Source organism: Crocodylus siamensis, chromosome 8 (genome assembly GCF_052110815.1).
Source record: "Crocodylus siamensis isolate JL-2025a chromosome 8, ASM5211081v1, whole genome shotgun sequence".
NCBI classification, from domain to species: domain Eukaryota; kingdom Metazoa; phylum Chordata; order Crocodylia; family Crocodylidae; genus Crocodylus; species Crocodylus siamensis.
Window position 1 is genome coordinate 74919391 of NC_143402.1, and position 23304 is coordinate 74942694.

The 23304-nt window shown below is 37.5% G+C and overlaps 1 protein-coding gene across 8 annotated transcripts in view; it reads left to right on the forward strand.

Moving 5' to 3' along the window:
- Positions 1-23304, forward strand: part of CEP112 (centrosomal protein 112) — a 279030-nt gene that overhangs the window by 90669 nt on the left and 165057 nt on the right. For all 8 annotated transcript variants that reach the window (XM_090059025.1, XM_090059029.1, XM_090059032.1 and 5 more), the window contains 5 exons: positions 986-1140; positions 1412-1541; positions 2597-2689; positions 3452-3511; positions 11115-11194. In XM_090059025.1, the coding sequence (XP_089915151.1) occupies positions 986-1140; positions 1412-1541; positions 2597-2689; positions 3452-3511; positions 11115-11194 (518 nt within the window). The remainder of the gene's footprint in view (positions 1-985; positions 1141-1411; positions 1542-2596; positions 2690-3451; positions 3512-11114; positions 11195-23304) is intronic.

Genomic DNA, 23304 nt, shown 5'->3' on the forward strand with positions numbered 1-23304 from the left:
AATCAGAGAATTTGGGGGGTGGGGTGTTCCAGTGAATTTGCATTTATTAAACAGAGAAAACCAGGATTCCTGGTTATAAATGTCTGTAGAATGATTTAAAGGCTTATTGAAAGGGTTAAATATTATTATAACATTTATGCTAAGAAGTCAGTGTTCTTAATATTCCTCCCATCTGTAGCATATATCTTATCAATATATCTTAAATCTTTCAATCCAACACTTCATTTTTATATGTAAATATACATGCTTGTGTAGCTTATATATGAAAAAAGTGTCCTTACCTATTTCCATATCACATTATTCCTTTGGAAGTAATACCATAAGAGACTGACTACAAGAATGAGCTGTTATTAGGCATATGCATGGGTAATGCTTTTATTTTAATGATTAGTTTTTTTTATATAAAACATTTAATGTCAGTAAAATGTATAGATTGAATTAATTGGATTCCATAACACTTTAAAGGTTACAGATATTATCTGACCTGCTTAAACATGTATACAAATATCATGAAATTCCTTATTAGACCAACCAACTTCTGTAGTCCTTTTTAAGCATAAAAATTAAGCAACTCATACCCACATTTCTGATAGTGGCCCAGAGTTTCATTTTTCTGACATGCATTGCAAAATGTACATGTGTCAATGCTGGTCATGCTGGTAATGAAAGAGCTCAGGACATTATTTTCCATGTCTTTTTTTCTTTGAAATATTTGCTTTGCTTCTTAGTACAAAAGACTTACTTTATAGAATGTAAGTACAAGTTTGGGGGAAGAGGTCACACATTTCTACTTTATTTCAAACATGTCTATTTTAGGTTTTTAGAACATTATAAAACTTCCTGTCATGACTGATGACAGCTTTGCTAGTCTATCTGTTGTGTCTTTAGATCACCAAAGAACTTAGTTGCTTTAGGCTGGTGCATAACATCAGGCGTGTGCACAAATTTATTTCTGTCGTTTCTTAACAATAATCTATTCTTTTAGAACCAGATGGTCAAAGAACTGGAGGCCCGTGTCCAGCAGCTGACCATAGAGGCTGAAAATAGTAATTTACAGCGCCAGAAATTATATCAAGAGAAGACTGATCTGGAACAGCGTTACCAAGCAGCGTGCACTGACCTGCAGGAAGTGAAGGCAAGGTAATTAATGAAATAGTCCTTTTTTTGGTCTCTAAAGAAATCAGTATTCAGTAATTCAGTCTTGAAACACCGCAGTGAAATTTTTACCCACTCTGGTGCTTTTTTAGCCCTCACATAAAATAATATTTACAATGAAATGAATATATTAGTTACTCATTATTTATTTACATTTCACTTAATGGGATGGGTGTCTGGGTGAATGGAGTTAGCAAAAAAGAAAATTAGCCAAAATTAGGAACTAATTTTATTATTGTTTCTTTAATACTTGTAGGTGCAACTCACTTCAGAAAGAGAAGGATCACATTATACAAGATTATGAGCAGAATATTCAACAACTACAAAGCAAATATGATGCTGACATAAATTTTATAAAACAGGAACACGCTCTCTCTGCAGCTAAGGTATATTTACAGGGATACAGCTTTCCAGGAGTAATAGGCATAAAAATGGTTGCTTACCACTTATGTACATAAAGGAGGAAGATGTTTAGAAGTGGTCTCTTCAATCTTGCAAGCACTAATGTGTGCAAATAACTAGTCAGTGAGACTTTTCAGTTGCCTAAAGTGTCCCCATGCATACCTGCTTATAGCATTAGGGTTTACATTTGCATTACCAAATTTGAGCGCAAAAAAATTCTGAAATGTGTGCGCAGGTGGTATTTGCGTATGTCAGGTAGTTATTAGCTGAGCCTTCATCTTGGATGTACGAACGTAAGGTTTCAGGTGCCAAAAAAACTATGCTTGAAAACTTAGAGCACCGACTTGCTGGCTTGTATGAGGTCTCTTCAATAAATAGTTTGAGAAGTGGTATGAAGAAAAATATTTTTCTTCGGGTATAAATTAGTATATTTTCCAGCCATTATTTATGGAACATTTTGTTTCATGTATATTTGAATTTTTGCAAAGTAAGCTAGGCCATATCAGTATTCAGCTCCAAAATGTTAGAATTCAGTATTTTTGTATAAATAACAAGCCTTGGTGATAGTATATGTACCTACAACATAGGTCAAATATGTATTAGAAAACAGTCCCAGTTTTCAAGAAGTTATTTCTAAACCAGTTGATAAATCTAGAACAGCCACAGCAGTTTTGTTGCGGCCTCATTTACTAAAATGCTAAGAGCTTTGCTAGGGAAACACTGAATGACTTTCTCCATTTTATGTTCAGATTTTTTTCTCCATTAAATTAGCTGCCTATTACTATTTTTTATTATGATCTTATTCATATTTTCAATAGCACAGAAATATTTTTTAAAAAAGTACTAGCTGTTTAAAAAAAGTTTCTTGTCCAGAAATACTTTTTAAAAAAAAGTACTAGCTGTTTAAAAAAAGGTTCTTTTCCAAGTTGATCATTTTTCTGATTTTTGATGGACCATTGGAAAAAGAAAGACCAAGTCACTTCTATTCAGGTAATGGAGACTACAAGACAAACATTCCCTCTTCCTGTAATCCCTGCAGGCATCTGATGTGATTGAAGAATTAGAACAGAGTGTGTCTCAATTAAAACAACAGTTACAAGAATCAGAACATCAAAGGCAGCAACAGCTAAGGGTGAGCCCTTTTTCCTCGTTCCCATGATTTGTATGAATAGAATACCAAACTAAGATAAATTTTGGAGTTTGTGAAAATAAGAGGCGTCAATCTCTTTGCATTTAAAAGGGTAAAACTTCTTATATTTCTGACTAAGCCTCTTAAAGAAATATTGTGACAGTTTGTCTTAATTCCCTGTGTGTTGAACTGAAATAAAAGCATGTATCGGCAGATTATAGAGAAGTATATAGTAAAGTTAATAATAAATCATGTATCTGTCTTTCACAGCAATATTTGTATTTGTGTGAGTTAACATAATTTTATTTTTTTACAGTTATATTTTAACAATTCAGTTACATGTTCTGAATTCTCATAGATACGCAGGTTATTCCTTTCTGCTCTCTATTACATATTCTCTGCATCCCTGCTCGGGCCCCAAGTATCTCCTTTTCCTACATCGTATCTTCCTCTCCCCTGACTTGGGGTAGAGCAGCCATTTTATAGGCACAGGAGGATTAGTTACTGTTATATTTGGAATACTTCAACATTGTTCATAGTTGGTGGGATGAATTGTTGTAAAGCAGGAGGAAAGCACTCTCCACTTACGCATCCTCAGGTTCTAATTCTGTTGCCCTGTAGCCTGTGCTTGTGAGTTATGGACGAAGACCAAACTTGACCTGTGTCTTCTCACTGCTGTTTTCAGAGGCATCTTCAAATAACTGAGTATTAGAAGAGTTACAGAACTTGTGGCTTGCTTATTAAAAAAAAAATCTTAATTTACAGGATCAAGAAAACAAGTTTCAACAGGAAAGACTTAATTTGGAGAGAGTTCACGATAAAAAGGTAATTGTAAGATGCACTTCCAAAATGTGTCTTTTTATGTAGCAACTAAAGATTGAAATCCACAAATCCTTAAAAAGTGAATATTGGGCAGAGAACAGATATGTAACTGTTGAAACCTAAAAGCTCTAATAGTAATGATCAGCTTTCAGACATGGATAAAGCTATTAATTTGTTTGCCAGAAGTATTAATACTTGTAGCTTGAAACACAATGCCTACTTTTTAATTCAGTTAGGATGAAATACACCCTGATGAAGAGGAGGCAGACAAGTATATGGATCATAATGATCTTACCATGATTTTTCATTCTTTCAGCTGATATTTTAGGAAGAGAGAGAATTTTAATTGTTGATATTTTATCAACTGTATCAATTGTTTTCTTCCAGTAAATATTTGCTGTGTATTTTATTTGGACTTACATATGCTCTTCATCTCCCTGAGATAAATGATTTTGAGAGTAGAAATATAGTGAATAGTAATTAAAGAGCATATATAATCTTCAGATCACTTTACAAACTGATTTTTAACTGATAACTAATTTTTATACTTAAACATCAACAGCTTTAAACAGTAAATTGTTATGTGGTGCAAGACTTGATTATTCCCTTTTTGGTGTCTCTGGACACACTCTCAGGTGTCAGGCCTTGTGCCTCTGTCTATCTCACAATGGAAATTTCCAATTCTTTGACTCTCAGACAGGGCCTTGGATTTTCCAGTATTCTATGAAATGACTGTTCAACAAACCTGACCAAATTTAAGTACTTATATTTCTTTTTTTTTTAGCCGCCTGTGATCAATGATACATAGCAGCAAAACGGTCATGTTAAAATTATTGTTTATCTTAGCATTAGGAACAAAACTTGTGGGAAGGATTTTAAAGTGGTGTGCATGGCACTTTCACGTAGTTTTAACATCCCTTAGCAGTAATTTAAGCATGACTGACTTCTTTACATACCTCAGTGTCTCCTTCTGATTCATTCAAACAACTACCAACTTTCACTCTACTGAGGCTCCCTTTTAAGTACTTTTCTAATTCTTTTGCTTTCTTACTTTCCCAGGTTTTAGCCCTTTGTTTCAAAATCAGTTCAGAAGACACTGCAGGAAATGAAGTCAGTATTCTGAGAGCCAGTGGGTCTGGCATTGTCCCTCAACAAATCTTAGGCAGTCTCTTAGAGATGGCTAACCTTGAAACATATTTTTCCTTCATAGTTATTTTTGCAGATGGATTCTTGTTGAATTAAGCCAACATAATCTTAACGAAACACCCGAGTAATCAGGTCAATGTACAATTCTCAACTTCCTGAAGAATTCAAACTAAATGTTTATTGGTTTCGTTCTCCTTACTTTCACTTTCTAAATGATGATGTTAAGGACTAGATCCTGAGCTAGATTCACTGGAGCACACTGCTGTCCCTAACTGGATCCAGTTGCAAGAGCTAGCTGAAAAAAAATTCTGTTGCTAACATGTATTCAATCTTTTTGTCCCATTCCTGAAAAGAAAAAAAAAAGGACTGGACTTTTGAGATCCTGTAGCACCCTACTGAGATCAGTGAGGCTCTGCCTAGGCACCAGTTTCTGCTAGTGCAGAGTAAGTAGCGGGATCTGGGCCTACACTGGGACCTGCAATGAGAGTTGCTTCAGATTTGCCTCCATAAATGTTAGTACATTTGTTTTTGATATCAGATGCAATGTTATCTGAAAACTTGAAGTAATTAGTGATTCCTTTTATTTGGGAGCTGTTACAGTACTATAACACCACTGTGAATTGCTATCTTAATATAAACTTTTTGAGGAAAGGTTTTGTCATCTCATACACTAAAAAAAATGCCAGGTATAAATTTATGCTATTTTAACAATAATGAGTCATATTGGTAAGGGTCACGTCACTTTATTCAAACAGTTTAATTATTATAAAAAATATATAATAGCTGCAAAATGAGTGTAAACTGATGCAAAAATCTCATATTACTAATAGCACATTCTAGCTGGAATCATTATTTCCTCACATGCTCGTCTTGTGTTTTGCCCTTCATGAAATGGCTCAGGTTAAGTAAGAGTGGTTGTTACTCCCTAGGGAATATGTCCTTTGATTTAAAAAAATGGATAAGATAAAACTTATTTCAGCAAGGATTGTGTAACTATTTAGCAATACACAAGATGAAGAAAACTTTTTGGTAGAGTGAACTGCTAAAGTTCACATGCTCAGAAACATTGTTGAAACAGTGTACTTTGAAAATCTCTGAGAAAAAAAAAGTACGTAAGAGCCATGGTATTGATGTGTTCATAAAAGAAAGCACAGATTGGGCTGTAAAATGCCAAAGAAAAAACCCCAGTAACTTGCCTTTATTATAGGAACCATACAGCATCAGCTGCAGTCTGTTTGTTAAGTACATACAAATGATCAAATAACTGTTATTGATCTACAATGACAGTTCCCTGTTAAGATCCTTGAACATCATACATATACTAGATAATAACCGTAATGATGTCACTATTTGATTAAGTTCTTAATCTACTGAATCAGGAACTGGTTAGTCTAAATGGTTTTACAAGCAGAGGAAACACCTGCCTTTTACAAATAAGCTACTGCTTGTATTCCAAGCAGGCAGCTAAATATAATAACAGTGACAGAAGATTAGCAAGAGCAGTTCTTGAGACAGCTGTTAAACATATATAATATAGCAAGATAGTAACACCTACTCCTAACTACCATAATTGAAAAGCCTTCTTTTTGTGAACCTGTTGGAAACCAACTAATTATTCAGACTTCCAAATAGTTAACACCTGTAGTAAAGTCTTTTACCAGAGAATCTGTAAACTTTGGGGGGGTTTTTTACCTTCTTATTTTTCATATGAGATCTTGGAGTGTCATATTGTATTGTCCGGTACATCTTTTTATAAAGTTTCAAGGTTATTGATATTAATATACATTCATGCTTTGATATTTTCTTGGGATTTGATTTTCATCATAATGTGCAAATGCTTTTATAACATGTAATCAACTAAACTGTATTGACATACTGTGGTTCGTGTCAAAGGAGTTTACAAATGTTGTAAGTTTATGGATTTTCTTTTTTTTCCCCACTTGAGGTTTCTGTGGAACTACAAATGTGCTTTTCCAGTCTGAGTAGTAACTTCCCATTGTTTGCATATTCTTATAACACCTTTTAGCTGATGGCACTTGGACTACTTTTAAATCTTTTTTAAGAACACTAGACTTCTGCACTTCTTCAACCACATCCCTTGTTTATTCTATATGCTCCCTTTTGTTGATGTGTTTTTGCCAATCTGATTACTTTAAAATTAACAAATGTTTGATTTTTGCTCTAAATACCACTATACCAATATAAATTGTCAGCAAATACTTATATTTATGCAGAACCCTTTGAATCTCTTCCATTTGAATTCAGTGTATGTATAAAATGTATAAAGCAGGATGCATATACTATATATATCTCTGATATAGTTAGTCTACGTTTTTGGGAGCCCAAGCTCACTTCATCATATGCTATGAAAGGACATGCACAGGGCAGTGCATGCTGGCTGCGGTGGATGTCACTCACATCTCTGTATGCAAACATCCCCATAAAGAACATTATCCCCAGTGAGGACACTGCTTCTGTTCCCATTATACTTTCTTGCTTTGTCCTGGCACACAACTGTTTCAGTTTAAGGGTTTCTTCTACCTACAAACAAATGGTACTGCCATGGGCATGTGTATGGTCCCTCAATATGCCAACATGACCTTGAAGTCCTTTTCCTCCACAGTTGCCTTCTCTTCCCTCTGAAACACTTAAGATACATCAGTGACCTCTTCATAGTATGGACACATGGGAAGGAATGTCTAGAAAAATTTTATTAGGATTTTAACAACTTTCACTCCTCCATTAAACTAATTCTAGACTGATCCATCCAGCACATTAATTTCCTAGATGCTACAGAGGAGGTTTGTAAAAGCCACCTTGCTACCACATTGCATCAGAAATTGACCACTACAACTACCATTACACCACCAGCTTTTACCTTAAGCACACCACTAGATCCATGATCTACAGTAAAGTTTCACTTTATAGCCATATCTGCTCTGATCCCACCAAACAGGATGTACACTTTAAGGATCTGGAGCAGAGATTGTAACTAAATTGTAGGGAACTACAATGAAATCCCAAAACTGTAGCCACTCATATCAACAAAGCCAAACTAAAACCTTGTTCTGACTTGCTACAATACCAACCCAGTGATGAGGACAGCAGAAGCCTTCTGGTTGTCACTGCAGCCCTCAGCTTGAACACCCTAGACATATCATTAATGGTCTCCAATCCCTCCTGGAAAAAGACAACTGTCTCAAGGTAGCTGTGAGAGACAAACAGCCCCCCAGCCTACAATAGTCTCTCTAAAGCAACAGGTTACTTAACTTCCATTCTCACTGAGGCACCAGCCCTTGCAGCAGACCCAAGTATCAGCTGTGTCCCCCCACCCACAATCAATACAGACCACATCATTACTGGACCAAAATAATACAGGATATAACTTCCAATTATGTCATTAACCTGCAACTTTGTCCAGGTCATATATACCCTCACCTGCTTACAGTGCCTCTCTGCTCTCTCAGACAGGACAATCCCTCTGTGTCGAATGTGTTAACACCAACCGGCTCTAGAAAGACACAGAGTGCCCTCTGGCAGAACACTTTAACTTCCCTGGACATTTCCATCAAGGCTGTGCGAAATGGCTGTGTTTTAGTTTGGTTTCAGATTTAGCTGTTCCGGAGGACAGTGATTTGTTTTGGTGTTTTGGATCACTGTCCTGTTTCTTTTCAGCCAAATCTGTTTCGGAGATTTGGATCTGCCGAACCTCCTCCGAATCTGTTTTGAACGGGCTGCAAGCTTTGCATAGCCCTACTACCCAGCTGGGCAGGGCCAAGGGCCCCAGCGGGGAACAGAACAAGGCCATGGGTGGCTCATCCAGGAGAGTGGGAGGACCGCTGCCCTCTGTGCAGGCGAGGAGACCCCTTGCGTGGATCTCTGATCCCTGTCATGCTGGGTTGCAGGGCAGGGAAGCAGTGCAGAGCGGCAAGCAAGCCTGCTGGTCCCTGCTGGCAGCTTGGCTCCGCAGGGAGCAAAGTCACGCTGGGATCTCCTCACTGCCGCTGCCTGCCCCGTGCAGCACCGGATCTCTTCTCTGTTCCCTGCGGAGCCAGGTTGCATGGCAGAGACCATCACTGCCCTGCTGCACAACCTGGCTCCGCAGGGAGCAGAGATCCACAGTGGGGATCTCCTTGCTGTCGCTGCCCACCCTGCGCAGCATTGGATCGCTGCTCCCTGCAGAGCCAGGTCTTGCGGCAGGGACCAGCACTGCCCTGCCACGTGACCTGGCTCTGCAGGGAGCAGAGATCCATGCCGGACGTCTCCTTGCCACCACTGCCCGCCCTGGGCAGCCCCACGTCACTGGGGCAGTGCGGGGCCGGCAGCTGCAGTGAGGAGGCCCCCGGCGCGAATCTCTGCTCCCTGTGAGGCTGAGTTACGCAGCAGGGCAGCAGTGTGCAGCTGTTTCCCTGCAAGCCCAACTCCAAAACTCTGAAATTTTCTGAAACATTTTCAAAACGTTTCAGATGCCTCATTTCATAGTTTCATAGTTGTTCGGGTCGGAAGGGACCTGAGCAGATCATCAAGTCTGACCCCCTGCCCTGGGCAGGAAAGAATGCTGGGGTCAAACGAGGTCAAATGTCATTTTGGAGATGCTTCTGAGCCTCCGTTGCTATTTGGATTTGGTGTTTTGGGTGTTGAAATGGCCTGAAACACTTCGAAACAAAATGGCTGCCAAAATTTCTCAGCTCTAAATTCCATCACTGACTTCAGGGTAACTGTTCTTAGGCAGCAAAACTTTAGAAACCAATTTGAATTGGAAATTGCAGAATAAGAAATCGTCCACAGACTTGATTGTGTTAAGTTTGGTTTAAACAAGGACTCTGGATTCTTATCCTGGTACTTGAATCAGCTTTTTGACCCCTGTGTTCCTACAGTTTATTGCTTGCTTGTTTGCGTCTCCCAGCACTGCTTCTTTCCCTCCTCTCTTCTTCCTCTCTTTCTGTCTTTTGTATTCAAATCACTCTCTCCATTTTATACACTATTCTGTGCATGTCTTTTCACAGCATCTGATGAAGTGGGCTGGAGCTCCCAAAAGCTTATGCTGTATATGTATACACGTGTGCATGTGTGGGTGCGGGTGTGTGTGTGTCTGGAAGGTGCAGATCTGCCCTGCCTTCTGCCTGATTTCAAACTAACACTGTAAAATGGATAAAATTAGTTGTTTCTTAAGTCTGAGTACTTCAATATAAATAACTTTTATTGTAATAACTTATTGAAATACTGTATGATAAATAAACGTGAGCAATAAAAATACTTCCTAAATTTGCAAGTACCTTTCTTACAAAGAAAATAGAACAGGAATCTCCCCAAATGGTTACAACCAAAAAAAAAAAAAGAGCCTTATACTTAATATTCCTTAGTTTAATACAAATATACTTTGAACAGGGGTGTTTTGCCTTGTCCCCAGGAGGATAACAAACTCTAAAGCAGCGTTTTTTAACTGGGGGTCCATGGCATCCCAGGGGGTCCACAAGCAGGCTTTAGGGGGTTCGCCTGGCCTGGCACAGGGAGGAGTCACCTCGGCCACCCAGGGCTGAGATGAGTCCCGAGGAAGAGGTGGGGGTGGCCTTGTGCCCTCCTTGCCCCCCAACCTCCACCTTGTGGGGGGCGCCATGAACAGGCGGGTGGGTGGGCAAGGTTCCACACTGTTGCTTCTCAGCTGAGTGTGGCCCCCGGGGCTCCCCACTCCTGAGCCTTGCCCGCTGCACCTGGGGCCGTGCAGGCAGGCCTGGCGAGTTGGGCTGATCCTCTCCCATGCAGGGAGCGGCACAGGTGGACTATGGAGTTTTTATAGCATGCTAGGAGGGCCTCAGGAATAAAAAAATTGTGAGCCCCTGCTCCAAAGCTCACTTGATGTCTTGGTCCAACAGCATCAGAGTAAGAAGCCATTTACAGAGGAAATCTGCTTTTGACCAGCAGACATTGACTATAGGGAGTATGTGTCAGAGCTACTATATTTTTGTTACTTTGAAAGGAAAAAGAGCGTTTTCTGGATAGCTAGGATCTATCATTATCATTGTAAGGCTATAAAGATCAAAATTCACAGCTTTAACTGCATCTGGAAGGCAGTGGACTGTTTATCACTATTTGTGTTATAGTAGCACCCAAAACGTGTTAGTTCTTGTACAAACTTTCAAAATAGGATAATAACGCTTGTTTCAGAAATTTTACAATATAAACTGATGAATATTTTCAATAAAGATAGAGTTCTTAATGGCACGACACTTGTAGCGACTCTGTATATGAGTGTCATGGAGTGAATTTTGTTAGTTTTGTATGTGTACATATATACATTTGTGTGTACATGTATTAGCGGTGTGTTTGTTTATGCAGATATGTATATTTCATCAGATTATTACATATACTTGTGCAAAAGAAATTTACTGTGTATCATAATGAATATAGAGTAATAATTTGGTGGATAGTGAAAATCTCCTTTTTTTCTTCTAAATTGTAGGTTCATGGGTTGCAAAATGACCTTGAGAAGGAGAAAGGGGATGCTCAAAAGAAAATTCGCAAACTGGAAGAAGCTTTGAAGTAAGTGAAACATGCGATAAAGAGCAGTTTAGTGAAACATATAAATTTTTAGTCAAATTCAGTAAGTAGAACATATGTTTGTCTTTATAACAGCATTCCTATAGGTTAGCATGGGTCAGCTTTCCATTATAAAATCTTATTTCAGGAATTTACTAGTCAGCTGCATAATTTTCTTTTTTAATCTGTTCATCTGTTTTAAGTGATAAGAATGTAACAAAATGAAAGTCAGTGGTTTCAGGTGCTTTACGCTTTAAGAAAGTTGAACCAGCTTCAGGTTAGAAGTGATATTTTTCAGACTAATAGTCCATACTGAAGATTGGTTGCCCCAGACATTTTTAGGGTGATGGGTACAGTTCTTGTGTGTGTGTGTTTAAATATATAAAATGTATTTATTTATTTACTTCTATTTATTTGTATTGTAACAGAACCCAATAGTTCCTCTTTTGCAAGGTACTGTAGAAACTAAATGGTTCTAGTGGTTAAGATGCTAGGTTAGGACTTGTGAGACATGCATGCAATTTTCTGTTTCACCACACACTTCCTTTGTGACCTTGAGGAAGTCTGTTAGGCCCAGAGATATATCCTCAGAGATATTTAGGTGCTTGAGCTTTAGTAGCTGGGTCTCAGTTTCTCATCTATACACTTGGGTTTAGGTAACTGTGAAGATAAATACAGCAATGGTACTCAGATCCTGCTGTGATTGGACTACTAAACATCATGGGTAGAAATGTATAACTAAGGGAGGCTTCTTGCCCTAAAGAACATACAAGCCATATATAAGAAGAAAAATAACAGGTATCTGCAAGGAACACATGGGGGAAGTATAGGAACTAATACTTGATATTCATGATCAATCCTTAATCAATTACTTAGTCCTTAATAGAATAGCTAATGCTCTGTAATTTCACACCCTAGCTTGGTAGCTTTCCTGTAACTTGCCCAGATGAAAGAGTCCTTAGATTAGGCAGATTTCATTTCAGGTATTTCAGCTATTAATTTATATACACAAACTACACGCACGGCCAGTTCCATTTCAAGTGCCCTTATTTCAAAATACAAGGTGCTTGCAAATAAATTCTTTCCTCCTTCCTTTAAAATCGTTTATTCTTTAAAAATTAATATAAAAATATTATTAATTTAAAAATATTATTATAAAATTATTTAAAAATGAATACCAAGACATATTAATTGTTTATGTGTATAGTTGTATAGTAGTCATTTTATTGCTGAATAGAAATCAAAATGAACTGTAACCCATGTTTCTGGTTGGATGGCCATTTTCACAACAGCATGGTGTTCCAGGATAAATCCACTATACATAATTATATTCTGTCTACCTTAACATTTCTAGCTTTAGTTCTGTGGTGCAAATCTTCTGTGCTGCTGTTGGTCTGATGTATTCCTTCATTTTCTGAGAATATAAGCTTTCACTTTTAAAAAGTGCAGCTGTTACAGTTGAAAAGGAACCTTTTTCAATGTTCAACTATGCAACATGTTTCCTTGACAGCCTGCAGTAATAGGTGTGAAAGAGTGTGAAACTATGGTTGTATTATAGACATGTCAGAGATGTAAAGGACTGTTGTGCATGATTCACTAGAGAGAGAAAATAGTGAATCATACATGAGTCCTTTAATTCTCTGTATATCTATATTGATATTGCTGTAGTTTTGATGGAAATGTTAGTCAGAGTTGGCTGTTTGGATAAGCTGAGCACATGCTCAGAACTGAGGAATTCTAGTTCTGCAAGGCTCACTTCCCATGCATCGAAGCCATTTACTATCAGTGCATCTCACCAGAATTTTCTTTGATACTTAAAATATATTATTAAATAAGAATGCTTATTTGCCACTGTCAGTGAAATAGGCGCCCTCTTTATGTTTACTCACTTGCTCATTTCAAATGATCAGCAACTTAAGAGTGGGTCCAACACCTATCAAGACAAATTACCCAGATCTGCCTGTTGAAGTAGACTTTCATATGAGAAATCTTGTGTTTTGCTGTGTTTCTTTGAGTATTTTCAGAATGAAAGTAAGTAATTACAAGCTAGTCCTTTTTACTGGGAGACCCAGTAAACCTTTATAGAACAACCCCATTTCCCCTGGAGATGGGAGGAAAAAAATAGTTCACCATCTTCAGTAGAGACTATGCCTTGTGGAATTGCAACTCAGAACACAGTAGGGGCGTCAGTCGTTTCTCATAGACTCCTTTGATCTGAATGCACTTTGATTCTGAAATGGCCACAGGATTATATCTTGAGTAGCTAGTCAACTGCAAATGCATAAAAAAAGAAGTGATAGACATTTTAGTGATCTTTCAGTGGTGTGACAGCAGGCAGCATTGTTGAAGAGTTTCAAACGCATCCAGGTAGGATGATAATAAAACATAATAAAAATGTTTTGAGACAGCATGCCACATAGTAAACTTCAGCATTTTTAAAAGTATAATTCACTCCAAATAGATAGCTCTGCCTCTGTTTTAAAGTAGTTTTCTACTGACTAAAAATCTGCATAGTTTATTCAAGTGCTTTCCGCATTCACACTGAAAAATTATAGGTCAGAAACATGTTTTCTGTAAAGGTTTTGCTCTATAACAGTCATTATTGCTACAGGTGTCTTGGGGATACTAATGTATATTAATATAAGCACTACTTGTTACAGCCATCTACTTGTAGCTGAAAGTTACTACAATATGTGATGGGGCTTTTCTCAGGGAAGTAGTTTTAAATTGTGTTTATTCTGCAACCAAAATCTAAGCCTCTGCATGTTTCCCATGGCCTTCTCTCTCCAATCCCTTGTTTATTGGTCACATGCAATAGTTTGTTGTTAGTGGGTGGATCATTAATGGGCTACGTCCTTATGGTTCTAATTCCTTTAACTGCGAAAGATGGCAGAGGATGTAAAGAGGTTAAGTTATATTACTCTATAGGACCTTGCAAACGGGTAAACTAGCACAGCAGATGTTTTAAAAAAGTAAGGAAAAGCACCATGTATGTTTGTTATTAGAGGAGATACCTTTACATATGGGAGGAAAAAATGAAAAATGTAACATTTGAGTTACCTTCTTCTAACACTAATTACAGACTAAATAATACCCTGCTTTATGAAGATGTGGGCACTTGTCTATGTAACGTACTTATATACTTTCTATCAGCATAATATCTGATATCACTTTATAATCTAATGTGCTCTAGGGAGGCATCCTCCTCATTTTATTGATGGGGCGATGATGTGCAGAGGCTAAATTAAGTTGATTTCCAGTATAAAAAGTCTGTTAACATAATTAACATTATTTTAGCACTGTACTTTAAATGCCTGTGATGAAACCTGAAATTTGAATGGAAGAAATCTTAATTTTTGTACCCAAAAGTGTGTAAGTACAGGAGAGAGTGAAAAAAAGTGTACTCAACAATGCCCTATGGATCTGACCTGATGGAAGGAATGTAAGTCATTTTAGCGACTTCAGTAGACTTAAGATCAGGGCCAAATGGGTAGGTAAAGACATTATGGCTATGTCTAGACCATGCCAGGCAGCAGCACCCTCAGACATGCCAAATCAGAAGCAGTATAACTGTTTCCATGCAGCTTCGAATCGTGGAACTGGTTAATTAGTACTTGATAACCTGCCTTCGAGCTAAGTAGCATATGCACAATGGAGGCAGCTTGCAAGGAAAAGCAAGGTGTGTTTTGAGGGTAAGGCTGCTGGGCGTGATAAATTTACAGTCTACATGTGGCCTATAATAACATTTTTCAAGTTGTTTTCTTGGTTGAGGGAAAATTATACTAAGTAATATAGCCTGGTTGTCAAAGCTCAGTTCTGGGAACCAGAGCTATGGAGCTCCATATCCACCCCAGGTTCATGTCAGTTGTGTGGCATTCTTTTGTACCTATCTATCTCGAAAATGGGGATAAAGGATGCTCGTCTCTGCTATGAATTTTGTATAGCCTAATTCAGCATGGTTATTTCACCTAGGTATGGCTCACCTCGGCTACTGGGAGGGAGAAAAGGGGAAATCTTTTGTTCACCCTCTTTTCAGTAATAGAAGGAGCTACAGTGGCATTTGTCATGTTCCCTTTCCTTCAGTATGCAAGCCTGCCTGACTAAATAGTTGGCCTACATTAGGAGTGTTCAACAAGTGGCAGTGGCTGCCTCTGTGTGCCACACAGCAGATCAGGAAGGCGACAGCAAATAGAACAAAGCAAGGAGCAGAAATCAGAGCAGCAGACTGGGTAGGGGATGAGTATCAGAGTGGCACTTGGGGAGGATGCAGGGCTAATTTGTGGCAAACCTGCCAAAAAATGTTGGCCCTCATTGGTCTACGTAATGGGTGGACTATATTTGCTAAAACAGAAATCTTAATTCATGCCATTCCTACAAGTGTAAATTATATAATCCTTTGGTTTCTGCATTACCCCAAAGGGTAAGGCACTACCTGGGTTACTTCCTACAGGGTTGTTGATTGCTGTGTTTTAGTAATTTGTTCTCGGATTCTCCATCCTGTATATGGTAATATAATTAAATCTCTAAACTTGTGGGGTGATACAGGGAAACCTTGTAAAGGAGGCAAATAAAGGATCAATGTTAAGGGTGGATATGTGCAGGGTAGTTAAGAATTTTATTAGAGCTAATGAACAGGAGGTAGGCACAGTATTTTCTTGGAACTCTAGTGGAATTGAACATTCAATACAAAAACAGAATTTCTGTTGTTGATGAGTACATATTTTTCCTTAAAACTGAAATATTAAGACTATAATGGTAGGATGGTATTTATAAACAATAACATGCCAAGGGTTTCACATTAAAATTACTTTTGTCCGGTGCCAGTGATTCACTTTCTGCCAGTACAAATGCACATACGTCCAAGGGCTGGCATCAATTCATGCTAGCATGCAAAACAGGTTTAATCTTTTTTCTTTACCAAGCTTTAGAGATTAAAATAAAATCTGTGGGCTGTCAAATGGAGGGAGCGGAGTGGGAAAGACACATTTCTAATGTTTATATATACTACAGGTGTACAATATGGGGATGTTGACATCATCCACATCTTGGGAGGACATCAAAAGAATAAGGATAAGAAGCAATGCTCTTTATATGAGCTTGAATACCACATATTGTCTCCGTACTATATATTGTATCTACATTTTATGACTGCCATTATGGAATCCAGAGTATGTGTGCAACTGATCATTCTAAAAAAAGGAATTTATATGAAATAATTGTAGGTGTGTATGGAACAAAGATGATAAGGTTTTCTACAGGACTGTCCCTATTGACACCCACACCATAATTCAGTGATTCTCAATGTTTTTAGACTCAAGGCCCAGCTCTTAGGTTTTACTTTTTTTTAAGTACAGAAAAATAATAAAGCAATTCTTCTGTTGCAAAGAATTGCACAAGCCCACAATAGGTCAGAATACTTTTCAAATAGGAATCCAGTTTTAAATCTCTGGGTTTATCTTGTGAATTGTGTTTGTACATCTAATAGAGGTAACATTGTATGGCATCCTTGAAAGGATCAGAAGGCACCCGAGGTGCTTACTCCCATAATTTAATTTTTCTTCTGCCAACATTCATCCTGTTGTTGCTGTATTCATGAACAGTATGTAGTGGTGGTGACTTGCAGACTTTGCACAGATATGAGTTCTGATCCAGTGCTTTTCTATTTTAAGAATGCCCGTTCCTCCAATTAGTGTTGCATGTTCTTTGTACCACTAAAATCATACGTTTCCAAAATCTCTCTCATCATCTGACCTTATAAAATAAGCCTGGCTGGAGGAAACAACTTTCAAATGCATGGAGTGGGAAGGGAGGTATAAACGTTGCCTCTGCAGGTGCAATCTGCAACCACCCGTCAAGCTGACAAAAAAGTAAATGCAAGTGATCTCCAGTTAAGTGTTTCATAGCATTCTTACTCTCAGGCTTCGTCTTGTCTTTTACCTGTCTTGAGAGCCAAGTCTAAGGAATTTCAGGTGCTAATGATACAGAGCAAATGTTCCCCAGCTGGTTTGCTTAAATTCGTCTATAAAATTGTTTGCTTACACAAGAAAATGGCAACATCTTTTTTTTTCTCCATTGCCTGCCCAGTCCTCCTCATCTGATCTTTTCTAGAACCAAGAACTAATTTATACGATGTGATTGTTTTGAAGGGTAGTCTTTCCAGAGCCTGACAAAGCATTCTCATCTGCTGTCAGGCTTGCATTTATTATGGAACTTTCCAAAACTCGCTAATATGGCTTTTAGATGACATCAAAATTTTAGATGACAAATCAGAATTTGGGGGAGGATCCAAAGCATTGCAATAAGAATGGACATAACCGTTGGAAGCCAAATCAAAATGTAGTAATTATCAGTAATTTTCTCTCTTTTTTTTTTTTAAACTTGGCTCATTTTTTAGATATTTTCCATCTACATTTTTGAGTTACTGGACATCTTTCTCCACCGATGTAAACACAAAAATAATTAGCCTGACTTTGGCATATATATTTTGAATTTTAATCACCTAAGAGAAAATCTGGCCTTTTTATCTTTTCAGTCATTCTTATTCTTTCATATGTGATAATTCATAAGTGATATTCGTAGTTTGGTGATGTGTTGATTAGATAGTTGGCAGAAAAGCTCTAAACAAGCTTTGTAAATGTTGGATTCTTTAAAGTTTACTGTAGAAATGCAACAGGTTATATTACTTAATAAACAACATGGTAGGTGTCAATTATAACTTCTTACAAGCACCCTTGCATCAGGATTTGGCTCTTTGATTTTGCATCTAAGTTGCATATAAAAACAGGAAATGACTGTTTTCTGTTATTGTGGCCAAATTCTGATAAGATCTATTCGTGAGATTTCAGTTTAATCAAATCCAAAATGAATACTGACTTGACTTAGCTTTGAATCTAACTTGTAAAATGATCTGATAAAGTGCTGCACTCTTCTTTAGGTGAGACCATGTACAATTTGCGATGTAAACTAAACGTTAAGTATTAACGCTCTCTAGAAGACTATAAAGAAACATTTTTTTTTTACAAAGATTATTAAGTACTCTTTAGTGGTACCAACATTTTTCCAATTTACAGAATATGACTAAAAATGAAAGGCTAAATAGTTTACCAAAATCTAGTTAAATATTTTTTAGTTAGCAATTTCAGTCGTACAATCTCTGTGTATTAGACATCATTCACCTTGGTTGTAGGCTTCGGTTCTGCTCCCCACCAACCTCCAATCCACCTTTTCCATGTACATAGTTTTCCTTTGGGATCTTCCCAGCGCAAATCTGATCAGAGCAGAGTGGGATTTATTTTGAAGGATAGAGCCATAGAATTATCTCAGCAGTGTAGAAAGGCTCCTTTTTATTTAGGATTCTTCCTCATACTGAAGAAGACATATTACTGTTTGTCCCATTACAGTAGCTGAATTGTATTCTTTAACTTCCATGTGCTGACACTAGCAGCTGTCATTTCTGTTCTTTTCTGTCAAGTGTGATGTAGAATACTCCACTTAAAAAGATCCCATTTTCATCTTGACTTACAGCTTTCATTTTTGTATTAGCACCTATATATTAACAATACAAGGAGGTGTCATTTGACTTTCCTACAGTGCCAAACTTATTTGGGGAATATCTTGTGAGAGAGGTAGACATTGTTGGGTTTCAGGGTGTGGATTTCTGTGTCCTGAGTAACTGGCTAATTAGCACCCTTTCTCAGAAGGACTTAAATTTACCATGACATGTGCACTGATTCAGTACCCATCTGAATACTAAATTGGGACATCCATGCTTACATCTACCCAGAGAATCTCCTTTTTTCTGCTCTCATCAAAGTGTTTCTCTTAGGGATATTGGCCTAAGTATAATCCTGGGAATTAATCCTCTATATTAAGTGAGATTCTAAACCTGAGGCTAATAAGCTTATGGCCATGCATGAGATCTTTTGTAAATCGGTTTCTTTGACAACAAACTGTATGTAGTTGAGATGAGAACACTCCTGAGTAGTCTTCAAAAAAAGTTTATACCTTGTCAATGGAACTCTTAGATAGTATATTGAAGAAAGGTTATTTCAGTCCTCCTTTTCAGTCTTTTGTAATCATCATAAATGCATTCAATTGGTTGGAAGACTGTACTTGGAACTTCTAGCTCAAGAAACTGGTTTTAGCTTGAAGTTTTGCCTTGCAGTTTGAGTTGCGGGATGTTAACTACTTCTGATCTGGCATACTTTTCAAGTAGAGTAAAAAATTCAGCAGTAGTCCTGAAAGCCATTTGCACAGTATTTTATGTAAAATTTGAAAAAGTAACAGATAGCAAACTGCTTCCTCCATCATAATTTTATATATATATATAACCTCTCAGCCAGTTCTTGTCTTAATCAGAATGGACTGCCTGTCATCTCACATATCATTTTCCAGTAGATAATTTGCTGACTAGTAACTGTCAGCAAACCTGTCTTGCTATAGGACCTTAACTTTGTATGGACAGTTGTTAAATCCTTGAAAGAGATCTTTATTCCATCTCTTACTAAAATGGAATTAAATACATACCAAGGGAGACTAAAAAGGCTAGGATTCTTCAGTTTGAAAAAGGAGGGGGAGGAAATATAGAGGTTTGTAAAATCATGATGGATGTGGACTGTGTAAACAGAGAACTGTTATTCATCAGGTCCCAGAATACTAGAACTCGAACTGAAATTAATAGGAGACAGGTTTAAAACTAACAAGAGCGAGTGCTTTTTACGCAAGGTGTACTTAACTTGTGGAATGCATTGCCATAGGAGGTGGCAGAGGCAGATAGCATAGTCAGGTGCAGAAAAACTGGACAAATTCATGGATAACACATCTGTTAATAGCATTTGAACTATTGGTTGGAGATATTTCCTCTCGCATCACTAAAACAATAATAGTGGATGCCAAAGAGGGTATTAAATAAGAGGTAGATCACTCTAGATCTATGTGGCTTAAGCTTTCTATCTAGCATCCACTCTGCCACTATTGGAGAAAGCACACTGAGCTAGATGAACCATTGGTCTGACTTAGTATGGCACTTATGTTTGTAAGAAATTAAATTTAGTTACAATAACCTCTGCAAGAAAACTTTAGACTTCAGGTGCTCTCGCATCTACATCCTAAATTCTTGCAAAAAGAGACATCTGAATTATACCTAAATTAGATAATTAATAATCTTCCCAAAGGCAAAGTAGACTATGTCAAGGGCACTTTGAGTCCCTATTTGAATTATACTAATGCATTTAGAAAATCACTGAGACTTGCTGTAGCCTTTGGGGATCCATGTTAGGGGAATGCACTTTCCACTCGGTGTGTCTTTAAATGGATTAAGCTTTCTGTTAAAATGTGTTGCCTTGGTGCATGTGATGATGCTCAAAAGTAGTAGGGTTCAGTTGGATAGGAGTAAAGCCCCTGCATCGTCTAAAGATGTCTTCTCTTCTCTGGCTCCTTCAGAGATTTAGTCTTGTTGAGAATCTGTGGTTTAGCGGACATACCTAGTATAGTGGGGGACATGTGGTCTTTTCATAACCTCCACTCTGGGCAGTTTGTGCTGTGAGGATGGTTGTGTAGTTCCAACAAGCACTGATGTATAGGCCTGTTGAACGCCATCACAGTGGGGACCCAAATTGTTGCAGAGAGAGAGAGAGAACACAACAGCAGCCTTATGTTTTTGGTGGTTTTATAAACCTTTCTTTCTTTGGCTATAGCAATGACTCTGTTCTATTGTTACCTACATCGTTTTCTTTTACTTATGAACAAGCTACAATACCCTTGTTTGTTTTTTGTTTTTGTGAGTTTCTCTCTTCTTTATATCAGATGCACAGAAGTTAGGGTCAAATGTAGAAACCAGGAACTTTACATAGGGTCTTTGAGCTTTTGAGGTTGTTTTTCCTATACTGAACATTGCAGTCATCCATTTCATCCTTTCCTTTTGGGTTGTCCTAATAAGTGTGGTTGATAAACAGTGTGAGGAACATGATGCCCACTTGGGAGAAAGAGATGGCAAGTATATACGAGCCAAAAAAACAGAGTGAGAAATGGATGCGGGCAAAGAAAAATAAAAACAAGCAATTAAAAGAGATGATAAAAGGAGATGGAAAAAAGAGTAATGGACAAGTAGTGGTAATCCAAACCGTTTTATTTTGGAGAAGACAAATTACATCATTTTACGTGAATAATAATGTGAATTGCCAGTATTCTAGAAATAACCTACCAATATTGGTTTCTTATAATGTATAAAAGTCCATTTCATTGGAGCTTTTGATTTCCATTGGGTTTTAGAAATTACTTTTTTTCACAGGTGGTTTTAAGCCAGAATAATTTAGAAAACTGAATTAAATACAAAGAATTAAGAAAACAAACCTCAGAAATCATTCTGGTAGTGATACTTATTCCCTGCTTGAAACTCATAGGTATCTCTTCATGATACCACTTTTGGCAGTTGAGAAAATTGCTCTGGTGCCGTAAAGAAAGGAATCCAGAAGAACTGTAAGGCAAAATCAACAAAGTAAATTCTTCTAAAAATCAAAACCCAGAATAATTATATTCTGACACTGATGTAAAAATGATTTACAAATTTACCAGTTGTGCCCAGGTCCTGTAAAAGCATACTTATTTATAGATTGCGTATGTAGCAGCACTGTGACTAGGTATAATGTGGAGGTCAGTAAATAAGTTGTAGCTTTAACTAGGATTTTTCTTAGTTAAAACCAGACTCTGAATATTTGCTTTATATTTATATGTTAATATTTTAGAGATAATTGCACAAATCTAACTGTTTTCCTGTAGTTAATTCCATTTTACCCTGAAAATGAAGAATTTATGTGTATTTGGAAGAACTCCTGTAGGAATGGAAAAACTATTACTATATTGAAAGCAGGAAATAATTAAAGAAATATGAGAGGGCATTGTCTTCAATTCCAAATGTTGCAACAAAGAGCAGTGTTACAAATTTATATTCATGTACATCATGTTGATCATTCTATTTTGTTGATTAAAAAAGTACTCTGTTTCGTTCGGTACAAGGTTTTATAGTATGTTGAGAAAAATAATCATTGTGATTTAAACCCATAGTAATGTTTAAGTGGCTGAAAAGTTTGAATATAATTTTCTTCTGTAGGACAGCTTTTTTCCCTAGGAATAAATGGAAAAACAACCAGCTGTTCTCCACGCTGCACTCTATTTGAGCATCTGAAACCATTTAGAGCAAAGGCAGTCAAAGTTTCCAGTATATTGTAAACATTACTCTAGCTCTAGCGAGCATGCTGACATAACCCTCACTCTAGGGGGCACAATGTAAAGCATGAGCAGAGGACAGAAAGTATGTGGTAACCTTATTTCATAGTCTCACTTTGTAAAAGGAAAAAAGTGTCCCATTAACTGTTTGCAGGCTGCCGTTTTCTTTCACAGATTCCTCTAAAGACCTGCTAGTACCAGTGAGATTTATGTTTAAAAGAAAACTCTAATCATATAGATCTTTTTTTCACATAAAGTGTGATGTACCAGTTCAGAGGATGGAGATATTAATTATGAGCAGAAAGTATATATTGCTCCAAGTCATTTCAATCGTAAAATAAAAATATTGCTTTATGATTTGTACAGCTTAATTGCATCTGAATTGTTATACTAGGAATGGCATACTTGCAGCATGGGTCCACAAATGGCACTGGCAGCATGTGTGTGTGGCACGTGATGGATCAGGGAGGGGGCAGGCAGCACGGTTGCAGGTAGGGCGGGGAACAGAAAAAAGCAGCAGACTAGGCATGGAACACAAAGCAGATCAAGGCATGGGAAGAGGTTTGAAGTGGCACTCAGGGAGGGTGCAAAGCTGATTTGTAGCACACCTGCCAAAAACATTGGCCTTCACTGATGCACATGATCTTGCAAACCTGAGCATGCCTTAACCTGAAGAAATTAATAAAGACATTTGACTTAGAATTGCCTTGAATTTGTAGAAGTACATGTAAATGAAAGAAGAATATCCTAGTATTTGCACCATCTTCATCTTCCTTGACCTGCCACTGACAGGCCCATCTTCTTGAAATTTTGTCTTCTCCTGCCTTGGTTTCCATGACACCTTCCTCCTATCTCTTTAATCACTCCCATAGTGTATCTTTCATTCTGAT